Source organism: Canis lupus, chromosome 2 (assembly GCF_048164855.1).
Source record: "Canis lupus baileyi chromosome 2, mCanLup2.hap1, whole genome shotgun sequence".
NCBI classification, from domain to species: Eukaryota; Metazoa; Chordata; class Mammalia; order Carnivora; family Canidae; genus Canis; species Canis lupus.
Genome location: NC_132839.1, coordinates 63,497,601 through 63,517,413, shown reverse-complemented (window position 1 = coordinate 63,517,413; position 19,813 = coordinate 63,497,601). Strand labels below are relative to the sequence as shown.

The 19,813-nt window shown below is 41.9% G+C and overlaps 1 protein-coding gene across 4 annotated transcripts in view; it reads right to left on the bottom strand.

The window, feature by feature from the left end:
• POLN (DNA polymerase nu) overlaps window positions 1–19,813 on the bottom strand; it is a 155,680-nt gene that overhangs the window by 98,432 nt on the left and 37,435 nt on the right. For 3 of the 4 annotated variants that reach the window (XM_072804171.1, XM_072804196.1, XM_072804178.1), the window contains 4 exons: window positions 16,926–17,083; window positions 14,405–14,473; window positions 12,435–12,495; window positions 11,669–11,733 (listed from right to left, as the gene is read on the bottom strand). In XM_072804171.1, coding sequence (XP_072660272.1) covers window positions 11,669–11,733; window positions 12,435–12,495; window positions 14,405–14,473; window positions 16,926–17,083 — 353 coding nt within the window. The remainder of the gene's footprint in view (window positions 1–11,668; window positions 11,734–12,434; window positions 12,496–14,404; window positions 14,474–16,925; window positions 17,084–19,813) is intronic. The other variant, XM_072804188.1, reaches the window with a different exon arrangement.

The following is a 19,813-nucleotide window of genomic DNA, read 5'->3' as shown; positions in this document are numbered from 1 at the left end:
CACCAGGGACAATGCTCTGAACAACCACACCCAACCTCATGGGATACAGCCTGGCTTCAAGGGTGAAAGGTCTGGGTGGTCCAAGTAAAAAGAATCTAACCATGTCCCATGAAATGTCTGACACAGAATGGAGCAGAAAAGAGGAGAAAACCATGCCGAATTTACCAATCCCTCACCCCTTTGCCACTTCCGTCAGAAGAAAAGGAGAAGGCAGCCAGGACTTTTAAAAAGTAATTATAAAAGAAAACAGAGAGCAGAGACAAACCAAGCAACCCTGCTGAAAAATCACCTACATTCTATTCTTCATCAGACAAGAATGGCCTTGAGGCTGAAATTCTGAAAGACGTAACAAAGAGGGTCCAGAGAAGTTAGGAGCAGGACAAGTATGATACAAGTAAAGAGTATCTAGGCAAAGTATCAGTTAAAGTATGCCCAAACTCCACAGTCAAAGAAATAAATGAGAAAAAGAAAGCCAAGGAACAGAGCATCAAAGGACAGACAATGGACCCCTCAGGCGTAAGCCATACCTCAGGAACAGAAACTCTGGTGACAAACTTTTGGAGCTTCCAGTTGAAACGGTACAGTAAACTTGCACATTAATATACTCCCTGTGTTTAGGCATAAGAAGAAATGGATAAATACAAAAAGAGCAAAACAAAAAGACAATTTCTTTTTTTTCTAAAGATTTTATTTATTCATGAGAGACACAGAGAGAGAAGCAGAAACACAGGCAGAAGGAGAGGCAGGTTCCATGCAGGGAGCCTAATGTAGGACTCAATCCTGGGACTCCAGGATCACGCCCTGAGCCAAAGGCAGATGCTGAACCACTGAGCCACCCAGGCGTCCCCCCAAAAAAGACAATTTCTTAAAAGAAACACAATAAGACAGAAACAGCTCTGTTTCAAAGCAGCAGGCAGAACTGAGGCCTAAGCCCAGCTGGGCTCTGGGCCCTGCAGCCAGGCTGGATGCCCCATCATACCACGACATCATGCCACAAAGCAGGGACTGAGAGGAAGCTGGGCCAGTGTATATCAGTTACCTGCTGTCATGCAACAAACCAGTCCAAAGCAAACGCTGCTTTGTCCCCACTTCTGTGGATCAGCAACTTGGGTAGGACTCAGCTAGGTGCTGGTGCTAGGGGTGTGGCCCCATGAGTAGGGGTGTGTACATCTTTCATTAGATTCATTTCAAATTGTAGCCCATTTAAAAATTATGTTAACCAGGGCAGCCCTGGTGGCTCAGCGGTTTAGCGCCGCCTACAGCCCAGGGCGTGATCCTGGAGACCTGGGATCGAGTCCTGTGTCGGGCTCCCTGCATGGAATCTGCTTCTCCCTCTGCCTGTGTCTCTGCCCCTCTCTCTCTCTCCTCTCTGTGTATTCTCATGAATAAATAAATAACATTTTTAAAAAAATATGTTAACTGGTGTTTTCTTATTGATAGGATTTCTCTGTTATAGTCTGCATATGAGTCCTTTGTCATATACATAAAAACACAATCAAAATACCAGCAGGGTTTTAAAAAAAGTAGATCAAAGAATTTTTATGGCAGTGCAAAGAGCCTAAGAACAGACAATACCATATAGAAGAAACAACACAAAGATGGAAGACATACCACAGGGCATCAAGACGTGTTAAAAAGCTATCATAACTAAGGCAGGGGATAAGCACAGGATAGACAAAAACAAAACAAAACAAAACATGAAACAGAACAGAGTCCAGAAAAAGATCCACATTGCATGGTGTTAAAATCAAACACACATGGAGACCAGCCTTGAAAATTCCCAGAGCAGATGAAACCAATGTAGTCCTACAAGCAAAGCTTCATCTAGTCTATTTGGCAAGATAAGCAAGGCTAACTTGACCTGGGTCACTTCTTGCTTGTACCTCTGAAAATCATAAGTGAATCTCAAATTGTGCCCCCCCATTCTAATGTTGTAGTCCATTGCTGTGAAGAATAACCAGATCCTGCCTCCACACCACACAAGCTGCATTATGACAATATACCTTCGAGCCTTGTTCCATGTCTTGATTTGAGTATCCTGGTTTGTAAACTGTCATTTTGGTGTGTGCACAATAAACTTTTGCTAATTACTACTTCAGTGCTCCACTGGTTTTACTTGTTTTTCTCTGAACTTCTGACAGCAGCAGTCTGACTTGCTACGCATATGTTACTGTAATTCAGCAGGGAAACGATGGTACTTTTAATAAATGATACTGAAATAAATAGCAATCAACCTGGGAAAAAATCTTAACCATACCTAATACCATATGGAAAAATTAACATGAAATGGAAGGTAGACTTAAAATAATACAGCTTATAGAAGAAAACATAGAAGAATATCTTGACCAGAAGGCAGACAAAAGGTATTAGCACATAAAAATCCTTAAACATGGGATCCCTGGGTGGCGCAGCGGTTTGGCACCTGCCTTTGGCCCAGGGCGCGATCCTGGAGACCCGGGATCGAATCCCACATCGGGCTCCCGGTGCATGGAGCCTGCTTCTCCCTCTGCCTGTGTCTCTGCCTCTCTCTCTCTCTCTCTGTGACTATCATGAATAAATAAATAAAAATCTTTAATAAAAAAAAAAGAGCTGAGGAAAGGGAACATTTAAAAAAAAATCCTTAAACATTTAAAAAAATGGTTCACTGGACTTCATTAAAATAAAGAAATTCTGTTACCCAAAATATCACAATATTAAGATATTGTAAAGACAAGCCGTAGACACAGACTTGGCTAGAATGTATTTTAGGTTCTATGAGCCACATATGGCCTCTGTCACATATTCTTCTTTATCTTTGTTTATGTGTTTGTCTTTTGAAAATTATAACAACTGCTCTTAACTTGTAGGACTTATAAAATAGGCCATAGGATGGATTTGGCCCATAGACTATATTATTTGCCAAACTATGGACTGGGAGAAAGAATTTTCAATATATTACAAAAGATTCAGATAAGGAATTTATTACAAAGGACTCACATACAGAATATATAAAGAACAAATCAATATGAAAAAGTCAGTTAACATAAATTTTAAAATGGGTGGTCTTTGCAAAATTGGATCACAAAAGAGTACATCCAAAATACCATCAAGCATATGGAAAGGTCCTTAATATGACTAATCCTCAGGGAAATGCAAACTAAATCCACAAAGATATACAATGACAGACCCAGGAGAATAGCTAAAGTGAGAAATACTGGCAGGCAGTATGTGCTGGTGAGGATGTAGCAAAGGTCATGACCAATTTCAAGAGGTCTTTGGAAGTACCTTCTACCACCTACACATACCCGGTTATCCAGCAATTCCACTTCTAGATGTAAAACCAAGAGACAGGAGCACAGTTAATACATATGAATATTCACAGCCACTGTGATCATAGTGCCTACCAATGGGAAAGGATATAAAAAAGCTAAGACATGTTCTTAAATGGGTGTGATACTACAAGTTTTATTGGAACCCACATCTGCTAAATTAACAAAAAAGTGAATCCCATAGCAAAAAAAAAAAAAAAAAAAAAAAAAAACAGAACCAAAGAACCCACACTGCATGGTTCCATTTACATGAAGTTCGGAATCACTGAACAGAGTCAGATTAATGGCTCTCCCTGGGCGTAATAGAATAGGAGAGGCAGGAAGGAGGAGCCTTCTGGGTTCTGGAAATATCTAGATCTGTTCTGGGTGGAGTCATGTGTTTGTGTACATGTGTAAAAATACATCAAGCTGTACGCTGGCAATTTACACCAAGGAGATTCTGGGAAGATGCAGAGTAGGAAGCACCTGTAAATGAGAAACTGCCTCTTGACCTGGATGACAGTTGCAGGGACAGACACTGATTTGCAGGGGCAGACACTGATGCAACAATAATTTTGGACTTAGGAGTCTATTGAAGGTTTGGGCCTTTCAGGCTTGTAAGGTAAATTGCAAACTATTTTTGAACAGTTTCAGCTCTTAGCACAATAGCAGCCACCCATCCCCATCTTCCACTCCCAGCCACACGGCAGGCAATCATCCACTTGTTTCTAGAATAGTATGCAGGAGCCAGGGTGGGCAAAAAGACTCTGTCCTCCAAATAGGAGGGATCTGGGCTCTGATTATTGATTCTAATAACACAGGTGCAGACAAATAGGCAGGCAGCCATTGTTGTCGCCCCTCCCCACATTGTTGTAAGACCCTCTCCTGCCAGCTGAACAACTTCCAGGGATTTAAAGGGCCAGCACCCTTATATATCCCCCTTCATTTTTCACTTTTCCTCTTTTGAGGAGCCAGAAATTAAAGACAAGGTTGTTAGACAACTATTGCTTATGTAGGAAATATTAGAAACAGACTGTGTATGTCCAAAAAAATCTTGGAAAAAAACATGAGAAGATCTGAAGCTTACCCCTCAGGCTAATCTTTGGCACCACATAGCAGATAGCCTATAGCAACCAAAAAGCAAAACAAAACAACTCACAAAACAGCAAACCCTGTGATAGGGGGAGAATATGATTTCCAGAGCTACCACATTATCAGATTCAAATGTTCAGTGTTCAATGAAAAATTTCAAGGCATATGAAGAAAAGCATCCCATTCAGAGGGGGAAAAAAACCCATCAACAGAAATTGTTCCTGGAAAAGACCTAATGGCAGATCTACCAGACAAAGATTTTTTTTTATAATAAATTTATTTTTTATTGGTGTTCAATTTACCAACATACAGAATAACACCCAGTGCTCATGCCGTCAAGTGCCCCCCTCAGTGCCCGTCACCCATTCACCCCCACCCCCCGCCCTCCTCCCCTTCCACCACCCCTAGTTTGTTTCCCAGAGTTAGGAGTCTTTATGTTCTGTTTCCCTTTCTGATATTTAGACAAAGATGTTAAAACAACTATTTTAAAGATGCTCCAAGAACTGAAGGAGGATGTGACAAAAGTCAAGAAAACAATGTGTGAGCAAATGAGGGGGATTTAATTGCAGATTTGAGCAGGCAGAAGAAAGAATCAGTGAATCTGAAGATAGGACAATGGGCCTTACAGAGGCTGAGGAACAGATGGAAAACAAATTAAAGTGAATAGAGCCTAAAGGACCTGTGGGACACCACCAAACAGACGAGCATATGTATTGTGGGTGTCCCATAGGGAGAGAGAGCAAGGGGCAGCAAAAATATTTGAAGAAATAATGGCTGAAAACTTCTCAAATTTGATGAAATACATGAATATAAACATCCAAGAAGCTCCATGAACTTCAAGTAAGAGGAAGTAGGGATCCCTGGGTGGCGCAGCGGTTTGGCGCCTGCCTTTGGCCCAGGGCGCGATCCTGGAAATCCGGGATCAAATCCTACGTCAGGCTCCCGGTGCATGGAGCCTGCTTCTCCCTCTGCCTGTGTCTCTGCCTCTCTCTCTCTCACTGTGTGCCTATCATGAATAAATAAAAAAATTAAAAAAAAAAAAAAAGTAAGAGGAAGTAAAAGAGATCAACACCAAAGGCACATTATAATCAAAGTTTCAAAAGACAAAGATGAACAGATAATCTTGAAATTAGCAAGAGAGAAGTGTCATCATATATAAGGGATCCTCAGTAGGGTCAGTAAGCAGATATCTCATTAGAAACTTCAGAGGCCAGAAAAATGTGGGCCAATATTTTCAAAGTGCTAAAAGGAAAAAACTGTCAACCAAGCATCCTGCATCTGGCAAAACTGTCCTTCAAGGGCAAGGGAGAGATTGAGACATTCTCAGGTAAAGAAAAACTGAGGGAGATGTGATCACTAACCTGCCCTGGAAGAAATGCTCAAGTTTCTCCAGAGTGAAATGAAAGGACACTAGGTAGTAACTCAAAGTGATATGGAGAAATAAGGAGCTCAAGAAAGGTGAATATATAGACAGTTATATAAGTTAGCAATATAGTAACAATTTGCCACTGTACTTTTTGTTTTCTCCATCCTTCAAAAATTATGAGTATAAAAGCTAATATTACTGTAACTTCAGTTTGTAACTCCAAATCTTGTTTCCTATATAATTTAAGAGACTAATGCACTTTAAAATTTTTTCAGCTTATGTTTGGGGCACACATGTATAAAGATATAATTTTGTGGCAACAACAACTGAAAAGGGTGGGGACAGAGCTGTAAAGGAACAGTGTTTTTGTGTGTTATTCAAGTTAAGCTGTTATAAACTCAAATTAGAGTGCTATAATGTTGGGATGTTAAATGTCATTCCCATGGTAACCACAAAGAAAATAGCTAGAGAATATACACAAAAGAAAATGAGAAAGGAATTTAAATGATTCGCTACGAAAAATCAACTAAACACAAAGAAGACAGTAATGTAGGAAATGACAGACAAAAAAATCTATAATACATATATAAAACAGTTTAATGACAGAAGTAATTCCCTTCTAATCAGTAATTACTTACATGTAAATGGGTTAAACTCTCCAATCAAAAGACAGAGACTGGAAGAATAGATAAAAACACATGATCCAACTACATGCTGTCCATAAGAGACAAACTTTAAATTCAAAGATACAGACACGTTGAAAGTACAAGGATAGAAAGAGACACACAAATAGTAACACAAATAAAAAATGGTTACAAGAGACAAAGGATGACATGTATTCAATACAGCAAGAAGATAAAACAATTATAAACATTTACACACCCAATGACAGACCATCAAAATATATCAAGAAACAACTGTCAGAATTAAAGAGAGAAATAGACAATTCTACAATAGTCGTTAGGAGACTTGATTACTCCACTCACAATAACAGGTAGAAAACCACCATACAGAAAATAAGGAAACAGAGGACTTAAGCAGTACAGTAAACCAACCAGATCCAACAGACACACAGAGCACCACTCAGCAACTACCACACACAGATTCCTCACGTGCACATGAGACATTTTCCAGGACCATATGTTAGGCCACAAATTAAGACTCAAGAGACTTCAAAAAATAGTTATTTTTTGAAAGCATCTTCCCTGACTACAAAGCATCTTCTTTGACTACAACAGGATGAAGTTAGAAATCAATAACAAAAGGAAAACTGGAAAATTCACAAAACTGGAAACTAAAATTATTTTTAAACAACCAAAAGATCAAATAGAGTTTAGAAATTACTTAGAGATTAATGAAAATGAAAATACAATATACTAAAACTTATGGAATGCAGTAAATCAGTAATAAAGGGGAAATTTATAGCTATAAATGCTATAAATATTATAGATATTAAGAAACAAGAAATCTGAAATCAATAACTTAACTTTACAACTTAAGGAACTAAAAAAAAGAACAGATTAAACTCAAAGGTAGCAAAAGGAAGAAGATAAGAAACATCAGAGCAGAGATAAATGAAATAAATAGGTTAACAATGGAGAAAATCAATGAGACCAAAAGTTAGTTCTTCAAAAGGATTTTAAAAATTGACAAATTTTCAGTAGATAGACTAATTAAAAAGAGAAAACTCAAATTATTAAAATCAGAAATGAAATTGGGGACATTATTCTACAAAAATAAAAAGAATTATAAGAGTACTAAGAATGACTGTACACCAACAAATTGGATAACCTAGATGAAATGGATAAATTTCTAAAATCACAAAACCTATCAAGACTAAATCACCAAGAAATAGAAAATCTGAATAGTCCTATAATAGTCCTTATAACTAGTAAGGAGATTAAATCAATAATCCATCTCCCAACAAAGAAGAGCCCCAGATCATTAGCTTCACAGGTGAATTCTACCAAACATTTAAAGAAGAACCAATATCAATCCTTCCCAAACTTTTCCCAAAAAATGGAGAGGAGGGAAGACCATTTCTTAATTCATTCTATGAGGCCAGCATTACCCTGATACCAAAGCCAGAGATACAAGAAAATTATAGACTAACAACATTTATGAACATTGACGCAAAAATCCTCAAAAAAAAATACCAGGACTAAGTGGGAATTATTCATAGAATACAAGTATGGGTCAATTCATGAAAACTGATCAATGTAAAACGCCCCATCAGCAGAATGGAGGGGTTATAAGAGTACAGGATCATGTCGACTGATGCACAAAAATCATCTGACAATATTTAACACTCTTTCATGATAAAAATACTTAACAAACTTAAAACAGAAGGGAACTATCTCTACATAATAAAAACCATATAAAAAACACTGACAGGAAACATCATACTCAATGGTGAAAGACTAAAAGCATTTCTTCTAAGATGAGAAACACGGAAAGGTTGCTTGCTTTCACCACTTCTATTCAATTCAACATGGTACTGGAAGTTCTGGTCAGAGCAATTAGACAAGAAAAATAAATAAAAGGCATCCAAACTGGGACAGAAAAAGTAAAAAGTAAAATTACCTCTGCAGGTGATATGATTTTATGCATAGAAAACTCTAGAGCCCATACCAAAAAAAAAGAAGCAAAACCAAAAAAACAAGAAACTGTTAGAACTTTGGAACTCAGCAAAGTAGCAGGATACATCAACACATAAAAGTCAGTTGCATTTCTACACATGAACAATCTGAAAGGGAAATTACAAAAACAATTTCATTCATAGCAGCATCAAAAAGAATAAAATACTTAGGAATTAGCAAAGGAGGTGAAGGACTCATACAATGAAAATTATAAAACACTGCTGAAATAAATTTTAAAATAAATGAATGGAAACATCTCATGTTCATGGACTGGAAAACTTAATATATTAAAATATGAAAACTACTCAAAGTGATCTACAGATTCAATGTAATTTCTATTAAAATCCCAAAGACTTTTTTTCAGAACTAGAAAAATGCATCCTAAAATTCATATGAAATCTCAAGAGATTCCAAATAGCCAAATCTTGAAAAAGAACAAATGTAGAGGATCCATACTTTCTGATTTCAAAACTGACTACAAATCTACACTAACCAAAACAGTGTGTACTGGTATAAGGACAGACAGAGAAAGAATACAATAGTGAGTCCAGCAATAAATTTTTGCATGTAGGGTCAAATGATTTTTGACAAGTGTGCCAAGAACATTCAATGGAAAAAGTACAGTCTTTTCAACAAATGGTGTTGGGAAAACTGTACATTCACATGAAGAAAAATGAAGGTGGACTCTTATCTCACACCATATACAAAAATTAACTCATAATTATCAAGGACCTAAATTTAAGACCTACAACAGTAAAACTCTTAGAAAGAGACACAGGACAAAAGCTGCACTATATTGGATTTGAAGGTGATTTCTTGAATATGATAACAAAGGCAGAGGGACAAGAGAAAAATTTTTTAATTGGACTATGAAAATTTTAAATTTTTGTGCATCAAAAGTCACTATCAAAGAGCAAAAAAGGCAACCCATAAAATGGGAGAAAATATTTATAAATCATATATCTGATAAAGGATTACTATCCAGAATATATAGAGAACATCTAAAACTCAACAAAAAGAAAACATTAACAACCCAATTCAAAAATGGGCAAAGGACCTGAATAGACATTTTACCAAAGAAGATTCACAGATGGCCAGTAAGCACATGAAAAGATGATGAACATTACTAATCATTAGGGGAATGGAATCAAAACTACAGTGTGAGATACCACCTCACACTCATTGGGATGGCTATTATAAAAACAAAACAAAAGAAGCTCAGAAAACGACAGGTATTGGTGAGGATGTGTAGAAAGTGCACTTATGCATGTTAGTGGGAGTGCAAAATGGTACAGCCACTGTGGAAAAAGTATAATGGTCCCTCAAAAAATGAAAAATTACCATAAGATCTAGCAATTCACTTTGGGATATACACTCAAAAGAAATGAAAGCAGAGTCTTAAAGAGATATTTGTACACCCATTTTTATAGCAGCATTACTTACAATGGTTAAAACATGGAAGCAGCTCAAGTTGCTTACATCCACTGGCAGATGAATAGTAAGCAAAATGTGGTATATATGTACAATGGAGTAGTATTCAACCTCAAAGAGGAAGATAATTCATGTAGCAACATGCTATAACAAGGATGAATGTTGAAGACATTATGCTAAGTGAAATGAGCCAGGGAAAAAAGATAAGTTCTGTATGATCTGGCTTACGTGAAGTGCTTAGAGCAGTCTTGTCACAGAAAGAAAGCATAGTGGTGGCTGGTGGGAGCTAGAGTGAGGGGAGGGTGGGCAGGACTGAAGGGGCACAGAGTTTCAGCTTTGCAGTTCTGGGGATGGATGGTGATGACGACTATACAATCATGTCAGTGTACTGAATATCACTGTACTGTCTAATTAGGAATGGTTAAGATGGTAAGTTTTATGTTAAATGTATTTTATCACGATTAAAAATAGTTGCATTATTCACTGTATGCAATTTCTTTCTCAATTAAAAAAGTACATAAAAAGGAAAAATCAGGTGTATTATAAACCTAAATGCAAAGGCTAATGAAAATAGATTTTAAACACAACACCTGAGAATAGTTCATGAGCTTGACATAAGAAAGCTTTCTTAAACAGCATAGTGAAAGCAGTAATCATAAAGACAAAGATTGGTAAATTACACCATATTAAAAATTTAGAACTTCTATTTGTCAAAAGACACCATTAGGAAAGTACAAAGGAAACAGAGAGAGGGAGAAGGTATATATAACAGGTTTGTAACTGGATTTTATCAAGTTGTACTATAAGGGAAAGACAGAGCCCTCCACGTAAAAATGGGTAAGAAACCTGAAAAGCTGTTTTACCAAAGAGAAACTCCTAGTAGACAATGATGATACGAAAAGCTATCCCATCTCATTAGTAGTCAGGAAAACAGAAACCAAAATCTTAAGGAGATACCATTACATTCCCACCAGAGTAGGTGTTCCTGCAAACCTGGTGTCCCCATGCATGGCAGGACCTGAGTGTGCTTCTGGCGGGTGTGACTTTGGAAAAGCAATTCAGTGTTCCTTACTAAAGCTGAGGAGACCATCCTGGGCCCCAGGGAAGCGGGTGCTGGTGGGCCCAGGAGACATGTTCAAGGGAACAGCATGGTTTGTAAGGGCCGCCAGCTGGCCACAACGCAGATGCTATCCATAGGGGTATAGGGTGAGGGGTGTGACAGCAGACCAGCACCAAGTGACACAGGACATGGTGAGGCTGAGACTTGGAGGCAGAGGGAGAGTGGTCAGCTGACCACTGACCCACAGTCCCAAAGGAGAGCCCAACACTGTTCAGGTGCTGAGGTGGAACACAGCAAAGGAAAGCAACAAGGTAGTGACTCCACAAGCCAGGGCAGGGATGACTTTCGATAGCAGGAAGGGTTGAGATAGGGAAAAGGCACACAGGGCTTCTAGAAATTCTATGCTTTGGTCTAGTGATGGTTAAGCTAGAGTTTCCTTTAAAATAACTTACGTGACACATTTTAATGCCTTTTTCATGCATCTCTATGCATCCCTCTGCATTTCTTATTTTTGACAGAAAGTTCTGTTATTGCTTTTTCAAAGAACCCAAGAAAGCAGTGAATTCCCCTCACCAAACAATAGTAGGATTCCTTGTGAGAGAGCCTGACCTTTGAGAAGCTGGAGGATCCGTGACACCCCGCACATGGCATGGGGCAAGCGCCCAGCTGCCCGCCTGGTACTCACCTGCACGCATCAGACACAGGAGGCATCGGCGTTGTTTGGTGCATGCAAGGAAGGGAGCAGGGGGTAGGAAAGACTTATAGGCACCACAGCTCTACAATAAGAACGCACCCCAAGAAGCGCTGAAGTCCTTTCCATTTCTTCTCTGTTCACCCGAATGCTGTGGCTTTCCATCACTGTGATTCAAACACCAAAGAGATAAAACTTGTACTCTCTCAATGAGTCATTTCTGCCAAAGGCTCAAGGACTAGCAGCTAGCCTTGCTCCCTGATGAGGACAATAATGACAGCGCCTGCTGTGTCCAACCTCGACTAACCATCCACTCGGGTCAGTGCTCAAGCTCCATGTGGTGGTGGTTGGCATGGGGATGGACTCTGGCCAGCTGCCAGGGATGGACTTGCCTCGGGCCAGGTGAGCCGCAGAGTGCCCAGCAGGACCTGGGCAGAGTGGGGGCTAAGAGGCAAAGACAGAGGAGAGCCCTCAACCCTTGTCCTAAGGGCTGTCCTGAGGGGGCAGGGCTGAACAACAGCACACACTAGGATGAACTGACATGCAGAACATGCCACAGGCTCCTCCTGCACTCCTGCTCTGCGGCTCTCAGGAGCATAGGGCTGCCCCTTGGCCCAGGCACCCAGCAGAACCACACAGTACAAAGGGATCCCATGTGACTGAGAGGTCAGAAACTCTGGTCCTTCTAGATCAACAGGTGATGCGGTCCAACTCCTCTTATTACAGAGAAGGCAAACAGAGAGCTGGCTACCTCTCAGTGCCTACATAACACACTGCCTATGTCTAAATAAGAGATAAACAGTTGCTCTCAAACAATGTTGAGAATTCCCTAGAAAGAGGACTGTCCATCATCTTTATGGTACCTTACCTGCCAAAATTGGTATCAGAGGAAGCTCCAAAGTACAAAATAGTTGCCATAAACCATAAACCTATTTTGTAGAAAAGAATACCTATGTTACTTTTAAATTATTTCTACCTGCACATAGCTAATAGCCTACCTGACTGTACAATTTGGGCAACTCCTAAGTGAGTGGTGGCACCTATCCAACAGCAGCTTTCCACTGTCCTCCTTCCTAATAAAGCTCCTATTTCCTTTAAGTATCCTATTTCATTATCAAGATCTCATACAGATATTTAGAAATATCAGGTAGGCCAAGCCCCACTCTCAATTTTCTTTAATCTTTCTCATTTCAAAAAATTTTTTAAGATTTTATTTATTTGAGAGAGGGAGTGCATGAGCAGAGGGGAAGGGCAAAGGAAGAGGGAGAAGCAGACTTCTCACTGAGCAGTGAGCTCATTGGGCCTTAATCCTGGGACTCTGAGATCATGACCTGAGCTGGAGGTAGACACTTCACTGACTGAGCCACCCAGGCACCCTAATCTTTTTCATTTTAAAGTGTGATGTAGGTATTTTTAGACTTTTAGTCTTCCATTTTAACTTCAGAATAGGTTTACTGAATTCCTAAAAGTATAACTAGGATTTTCATTGGTTTTTGCATTGGCTTTGTAGATTAGCGTGGGGAGAGGTGAAATCTATTAGGTCACCTTCTCCAATAATACAAAACATCTCTGCGTTTATTCACACTGTCTCATGCCTCTTCTCAGAGCTTCTGTCATGTGCATTCCTTCCTGCTGCTGTGTGAAAGTCCTTGGCCTCACCTGCCCCTGTGCTGTGCCCTTTCACTCTTGACCTGCTCCTCCACACCCAGTGCCCTGCACTTTGCCCTCAAGGAAGGGTTGACGGGCAGCAGGGGAGAGAAGTGGGTTTCCTCTCTCCGGCTGGACCCTACCCCGCAAGTCCACAGTTCTTGGCCCACAGCCACAGCTCCTGGTGTCTGGCCTCCTGACTCCTCGGCAGCCCCTATAGGGCCACTGCTCTCCCCATGTTCTGGTGACAGCTTACCCTCCAAGCCCAGAGGTAGAGGAGATTCCTGCCAGTGCCTGTCCCCGGTGGCTTCTCCATCCCCTGCTGGCCCCCTCATACCTGGCCTCACCTCCATATATTGTCCCTTCCTTCAACTTTTCTTGACTGTTCCCTCAATGCCCTCTGCTTCTTAATGAGACTCTGAGTAGAGCTGGGTCCATCCCACTTTTTTAAATTTTTTATTTATTTATGATAGTCACACAGAGAGAGAGAGAGAGGCAGAGACATAGGCAGAGGGAGAAGCAGGCTCCATGCACCGGGAGCCTGACGTGGGATTCGATCCCGGGTCTCCAGGATCGCGCCCTGGGCCAAAGGCAGGCGCCAAACCGCTGCGCCACCCAGGGATCCCCTCCATCCCACTTTTATTTATTTTTTTTATTTTTTTATTTTCCCATCCCACTTTTAAACTAAAATATACACTCAGCTTTTATGTTAACTGCAGCATTAGAAACATTTCAATTGAGGAGTGCTTGGGTGGCTCAGTGGGTTAAGCATCTGACTTTAGCTCAGGTCCTGATCTCAGGGTTGTGAGATTGAGCCCCATATTAGACTCTACACTCAGTGGGGCATCTGCTGGAGATTTTCTCTCCCTCTGTTGCTACCCCTACTCATGCTCTCCATCTTTCTGTAATAAATAAATAAATAAATCTTAAAAAAAAAAGAAAGTTCCAACTGAATTGGTGGCTTTTAAAAATGCTACAATTGTTAACCTACAGAAAACATTTTTAAAACTTGAGGTCTTATCACATGGACTATCGTTCTGAGTAATGCACAAGTTAACTTGGCCTTAGAATTCTATCTTCCATTTCCTGCATACTCAAAGATGCTGGGAGTGTGGATAGGAGTGAGAGATGCTCTTGGGGAACAGTGAGCGAGAGTGCTTGCTAACCCCAAGTTATAATAAAATGCCTTGCCTTCAACTGGGAACAAAGGCCCATTGTAAGTCTGTAGAGTATTTTCAGGTTCACACGTACATTCTGATTCTTTAAAAGATCGAAAGAATGAAAGATTAGGCAAACTTGGCAACAATGTTCATCACAATGTAGAAAGTGACACAAGCCACACAAATGGGCACCAGCTGGGTGGCAGGAGTCTTTCCATGGCAGACATGACACAGCTAGTGGCATTACAAAATACCTCAAGCAGATGAGCCCCCAGGCTACTGAATATCCTTCTTATTGGGCAAATGCAAGCTACCTGGAGCCTCACACTTTCTCCCTGACCCAGTTTTTCCCTCACTTTACAGGAACTGTAAAGGAGCTGTGTCCAAGGTGCAAAGATCGCACAGAGGTAGAGACAGATGTGCACCCTCCACACAGCTCAGCAAGCTAAGGAGCCAAGTGGCCACCCTCACCACCCATCCTCACCTGGATGACGCCTCCAGAGGCCCTGAGAGTGAACAAACAGGGCAGGGTATGAGCCGTAGCCTCCAGCACTATCTGACTCTCCTTCCTTGAACACCTCACTCTGTTAAATGACTCTCCACATTCTGCTTTTGGCCTCAAGGCCCCAAGCCAGAGAAACCTCAGTATGAGGAGTCAACAGTGGCCTGACATAGCCTAGCATTTGCTCTCTGATCATCCCCAGCCTTGTGTCTCCTGGATGACTGTTCTGGGGGCTCCATGAGCAGACTGAGTTTTCTACAGGACAGAGCTGACCATACGGCTCCCACTTGGAATGGTTCTCCAGCTGGGGCTTCCCGGGATGAGACTGAGCTCCAGCATGGGACCAGCACCTTTGTGACAGAGCCCCTGACACAGCTCCTTTTCCACCCCACACCTTCCTTCCTATTTTCGCAGTTCTCTCCTGCTCCCATGCTGCTCCTTCTGCCCAGACTCCCTGAGGTTCTCCCAGACAATCCCCATCACTTCTCCAGCATGGCATCATGTGACCCTGGCTTTCTCCTCCCGCCCCTCCTGCACTGCATGCCTCCACAGTGGACACATTTCTAGCCAACAGGATTCAAGCCCAAGTTCATGGAGGCTGCTCCTCTTCTTCCTGGAGTGTGATGAGGGCCTGGGGGTGAAGCTGCTGTGGGCTGTGAGGCGATGGCACACGGGTCGCTGGGGGACTGCCAGAGCCCACAGCATGATGAACAGCTGCCCAGTCTGGGTGCCAGGCACCGGCTTGTTGATGGGGAGAAAACACATCTCTGCAGTTGGGGCTTTGTTCCCGGTAGCCACTCCCATCCCCAGATATACACTAGAAAGAAACTGGACTTTAGAGTCAGAAACCCATAGTCTCAACCTGACCTAAGCAAGGTGCATGCACACTGACCTTTCTGCACCTTGGTCTTCTCATCTAGAAACTGACAGGTACTACTGAGGCAGGCACATCCCTGTTTCAGTAGCAGTGTCCCAGCTTCTATTTGAGGACGTTCCTCCCCAACATCACATGATCGATTGGTAGAACTCACCTCCACGCCCTGCCCTCCTGCCAAGGGGCACATGTGTGGTACAGTGAGAGAAATGCAGCATCTCAGTGCTGAAAATGTGAGTCTTTGACAAAAGTGACATATGGATGCAAGGTCCTGGCTCACTGCTGGTCCTGGGTCTGAGGGCTCTCGTCTTCCCAAGGCCCGGTACTGCCTTCCCTGGGTCTGTGAGATCTCCCATATTCCTCTGACACAAGTCTTTCTAAATCAAGGGGGAGTGAGTTCCTGCATTTTTACCCCCCAGTCCCTATATGTCTCAGACCCTCCCTTCCAGACAGCAGGGGATGAAGAGCAGAAGCAAACCTCCCCAGGCCTCAGGGCCCACACATCACCAGTCACTCTGTCCCAAGGGCTCCCCACCACAGCCTATCCTTGTGCTCCCCGAGCACCCTGTAAGGCTCTTCCGGCTGTGCTTTTAGCATATTGCTGTTGATTTACAGGCAGGAAGCCTGAACATGGTGGCCCAACTGTGGCCCACGTTGCTCTCCCTGGGGACAGCTCCTTGGGACCTGTTGTGGGGCCGTGTGATGTCTCTGGCTTGTGAGGCTCCAGGCTGGGCTCCAGAGCTGTGAGCATCGTGGCTTCTGCACATGTGGTTCCTAACAACTAGATGCATCTCTAGGACAGGGCTTGGAAAGACATGCCTGGGCACATGGACCAAGGTGTGGCCAGAACCCCTGCCACAGAGGTCAGGGCATCAGCACTACAGGCAGCTCTCAGGTCACAGATCACGTGACTCTGACACCAGAGGGTCTGTTTAGAAGATAATCACAATGTGAATGGACTTCCCAGGAACAAATTCACGAAGGAACAGAAGTCACCTTACTTAAGTCAATATCCTCTACCAGAAATGTCATAGTAAAAAGCATTTGTGCAGAGTAAGTAATAATGAATGTCACTGATGTTCTTTTTTTTTTACTATTGGACTGTTTATGAAATGGAAAACACTTCTAGGAAAAAATCCGGGTTGTATTACCATTGATAAAGACAACACAACTCACCACGACATTTCTTGAGGAGTTTCCATATGTGCTGTTCACTTTCACGGAGATGGAGCTTTCAAGGAATTTTGCCACTAAGTCTTCAAACGAGGTTGCAGCCTCCCCAGGATCGATAAGCCATGCAGCAATTCTGGGATCCAGCCCCACAAAATGAACAACTGCAGAGAAGGCCATTTAATCACTCCAGGAAAACTGGAAAACTGTCCTCTTCCCTACTCCTACAAGGTTCTCAAGGTTCAAAGTAATAATAATAGCACTGCCATCCCCTCCAGTGATGGAGGTACGTGCCACAGGGACATGCCACCATTCCTGAGGAACTCAGAGCCTTTGGTGAGAGCAGCCCCCATGACCCAGTTCCCACAGAGGCAGTCTCCGTGGGGGACTGACCCTAGACAGCCAAAGAGGGAGACTGAACTAATGTGAGAACCCTCCTCCCCACCTGCCTCCTGCCACTGCTCCCCAGCTTTCTGGCCATGCTTCTCACTGAGCTGCCTTCCTAGGCACCACCACCCCTCTTCAAGGTGTCCAGGAACCAAGTCTTGTGAGGAGAAGGAAAAGCATAAGCATCCTCATCACTCAGTTCTGGGGAGGGTGGGTGGTGTGTGTGTGTGTGAGGGCGGAGACACCTGGCACTTGATGTGAGGAAAACCCTGAGAGACCCCCAGATCTCTGCTGCATTGGGATGTGTAGAAAGAATGAGGCACAAGGCCACCCCTGGACCTTGGCAGCACTGCCCATAAAAACTAGTTTTCTCAACTGAAAACTCAGGGAAGAGCTTACTGTACGTGTGTGCGAGACATATGGGAAGTTGCTTTCTGAAAAATAAAAATGACATCTGCCAAGTAAGTTTTAGTACGAGGGTATTTTAGACATGGACAGGGGAGCTATAAAAGGATGGGGGGGGGATCCCTGGGTGGCGCAGCGATTTAGCGCCTGCCTTTGGCCCAGGGCGCGATCCTGGAGACCTGGGATCGAGTCCCACGTCGGGCTCCCGGTGCATGGAGCCTGCTTCTCCCTCTGCCTGTGTCTCTGCCTCTCTCTCTCTCTCTCTCTCTCTCTTTTTTTTCCTGCCTCTCTCTCTCTCTCTCTGTGACTATCATAAATAAATAAATAAAAATTAAAAAAAAAGAAAAAATAAAAGGATGGGGGGCTGATAAACTGAGAGATAAGTCTGAATTCTAAGTGATTGGTTTTTCAAGCTGTTTTAACATTTTAAAAAAGATTTATTTACTTATTTTAAGAGAGAGCATGAGTGGGGGAGAGGGAGAGAGAGAGAGAGACAATTCCAAGCAGACTCTGCACTGAGCACAGAGCCCAACCCAGGGCTCCATCTCAGGACCCTGAGATCTGACCTGAGCCGAAACAAGAGTCAGATGCTCAACCGCCTGGGCTACCCAGGTGCCCCAAGTTACTTTAACATTTTGAATAACACTACACAAAAATAAAGGAGTTTTCTTTTAAACAAATGTGCTCTTAGACCACAACACACTAAATACTATAATTTTTGGCATCTTTAAATTATGCCAGTCTAAGAGATTTATATTTGCCAAGGCATCCAGTACCATGGCTTTTTTGTCTGATGTCTGGGAAGTCCCTGTATGTTGGCAGATTTGGAACCTTGGCTGGGGGAATATTAGCAGGCACTCTGGGCCTGCACCCACGGCTGTGCATGACACTGCCCACACCGTCTGGCAGTGCTAACTCACCCAGGTGGACTCGTTCACTCTACTTGCCTTTTCAAAGCTCTAATGTTCCAAAATTAAGGTTCTGCCAACATATATTCTTGAAAACTCTTGGGGAAGGTCTGATGGTGCTGGAAGAACCTGGAGGCTGGTTCCTGTAAATTCCTCCATCTCACACACTAACCCCCCCCCCCCAAGACAAGGCCCCACACTGGGGAGAAAGTGGCAGTAGTTGACAGAGAAATACCAACAAAACAGATTTAAAATGAGCTAAGAAAAATCAAGAAAATTATAAAACTTATGAAAAATTAATAAATCAGAATTAGAAACACTTAGAAATTAGGTGACTTAGAAAAAGAAAAAAAAAAGAAAAACTGAACAAAGAAATAAAAGGGTTCAGGAAATAAAACCAAAAAAAAATTTCATAAATAAAAACTAAACTGGCAATAAACAAAAGCCAATCAATGCAATAGATAATGCCCTACAAAAAAAAATAATGGAAAAGAGGAATTAAAAAAAAGATCGGAAATAGATTCTAGATAAAGTGATAAATGTGAAAGACCAGAGAAGTAGATTCAACATACAAAATAAGAGTTCAAACATCACAAAAAAGATAGACAACCAAACATCACGTACCTCCTGACAGAAGGACACGCCATTACCTAGGGTTAGGGTCGGGGTCATGACTTAGTCTTGCCTTTCCAAAATCAGGCCTGAAATCTGATCAAGTCTCTGGATATCATTGCCAATTTACAAGAAATAGAAGAGCAAGAAGAAACTGTTAGACAGCAAGAAGGAGATATATTCTGAAAATCCAGACTCTGGGAAATCCTACACAACAAACAATTTTGGTTTCAGCCATAAGGATAAAATAATTACAGGAATTTAAAACAGGGAGAGAGGATATATAGATGAGAAGAAAAGAAACTTAAGAAATATATCACACCTATCCCAGCTTTGGGATAACCTAACTCTGATTCTTGTTTGGATTCTAAGTCAAAAGAACCATAAAAAACAAAAACAATATTTAAAGACAACTGGGCAGCGTACATACTGACTGGATATCAAATAACACTGAACAATTGCTACAATTTGGGGGGCAAGGATGATGGCATCATCTTAAAAATGAAACCCTCAAGTTTCATATAATTGAAATATTTACAGATGAATCATATGATGCTTGGAATTTGCTACAAAATAATCCAA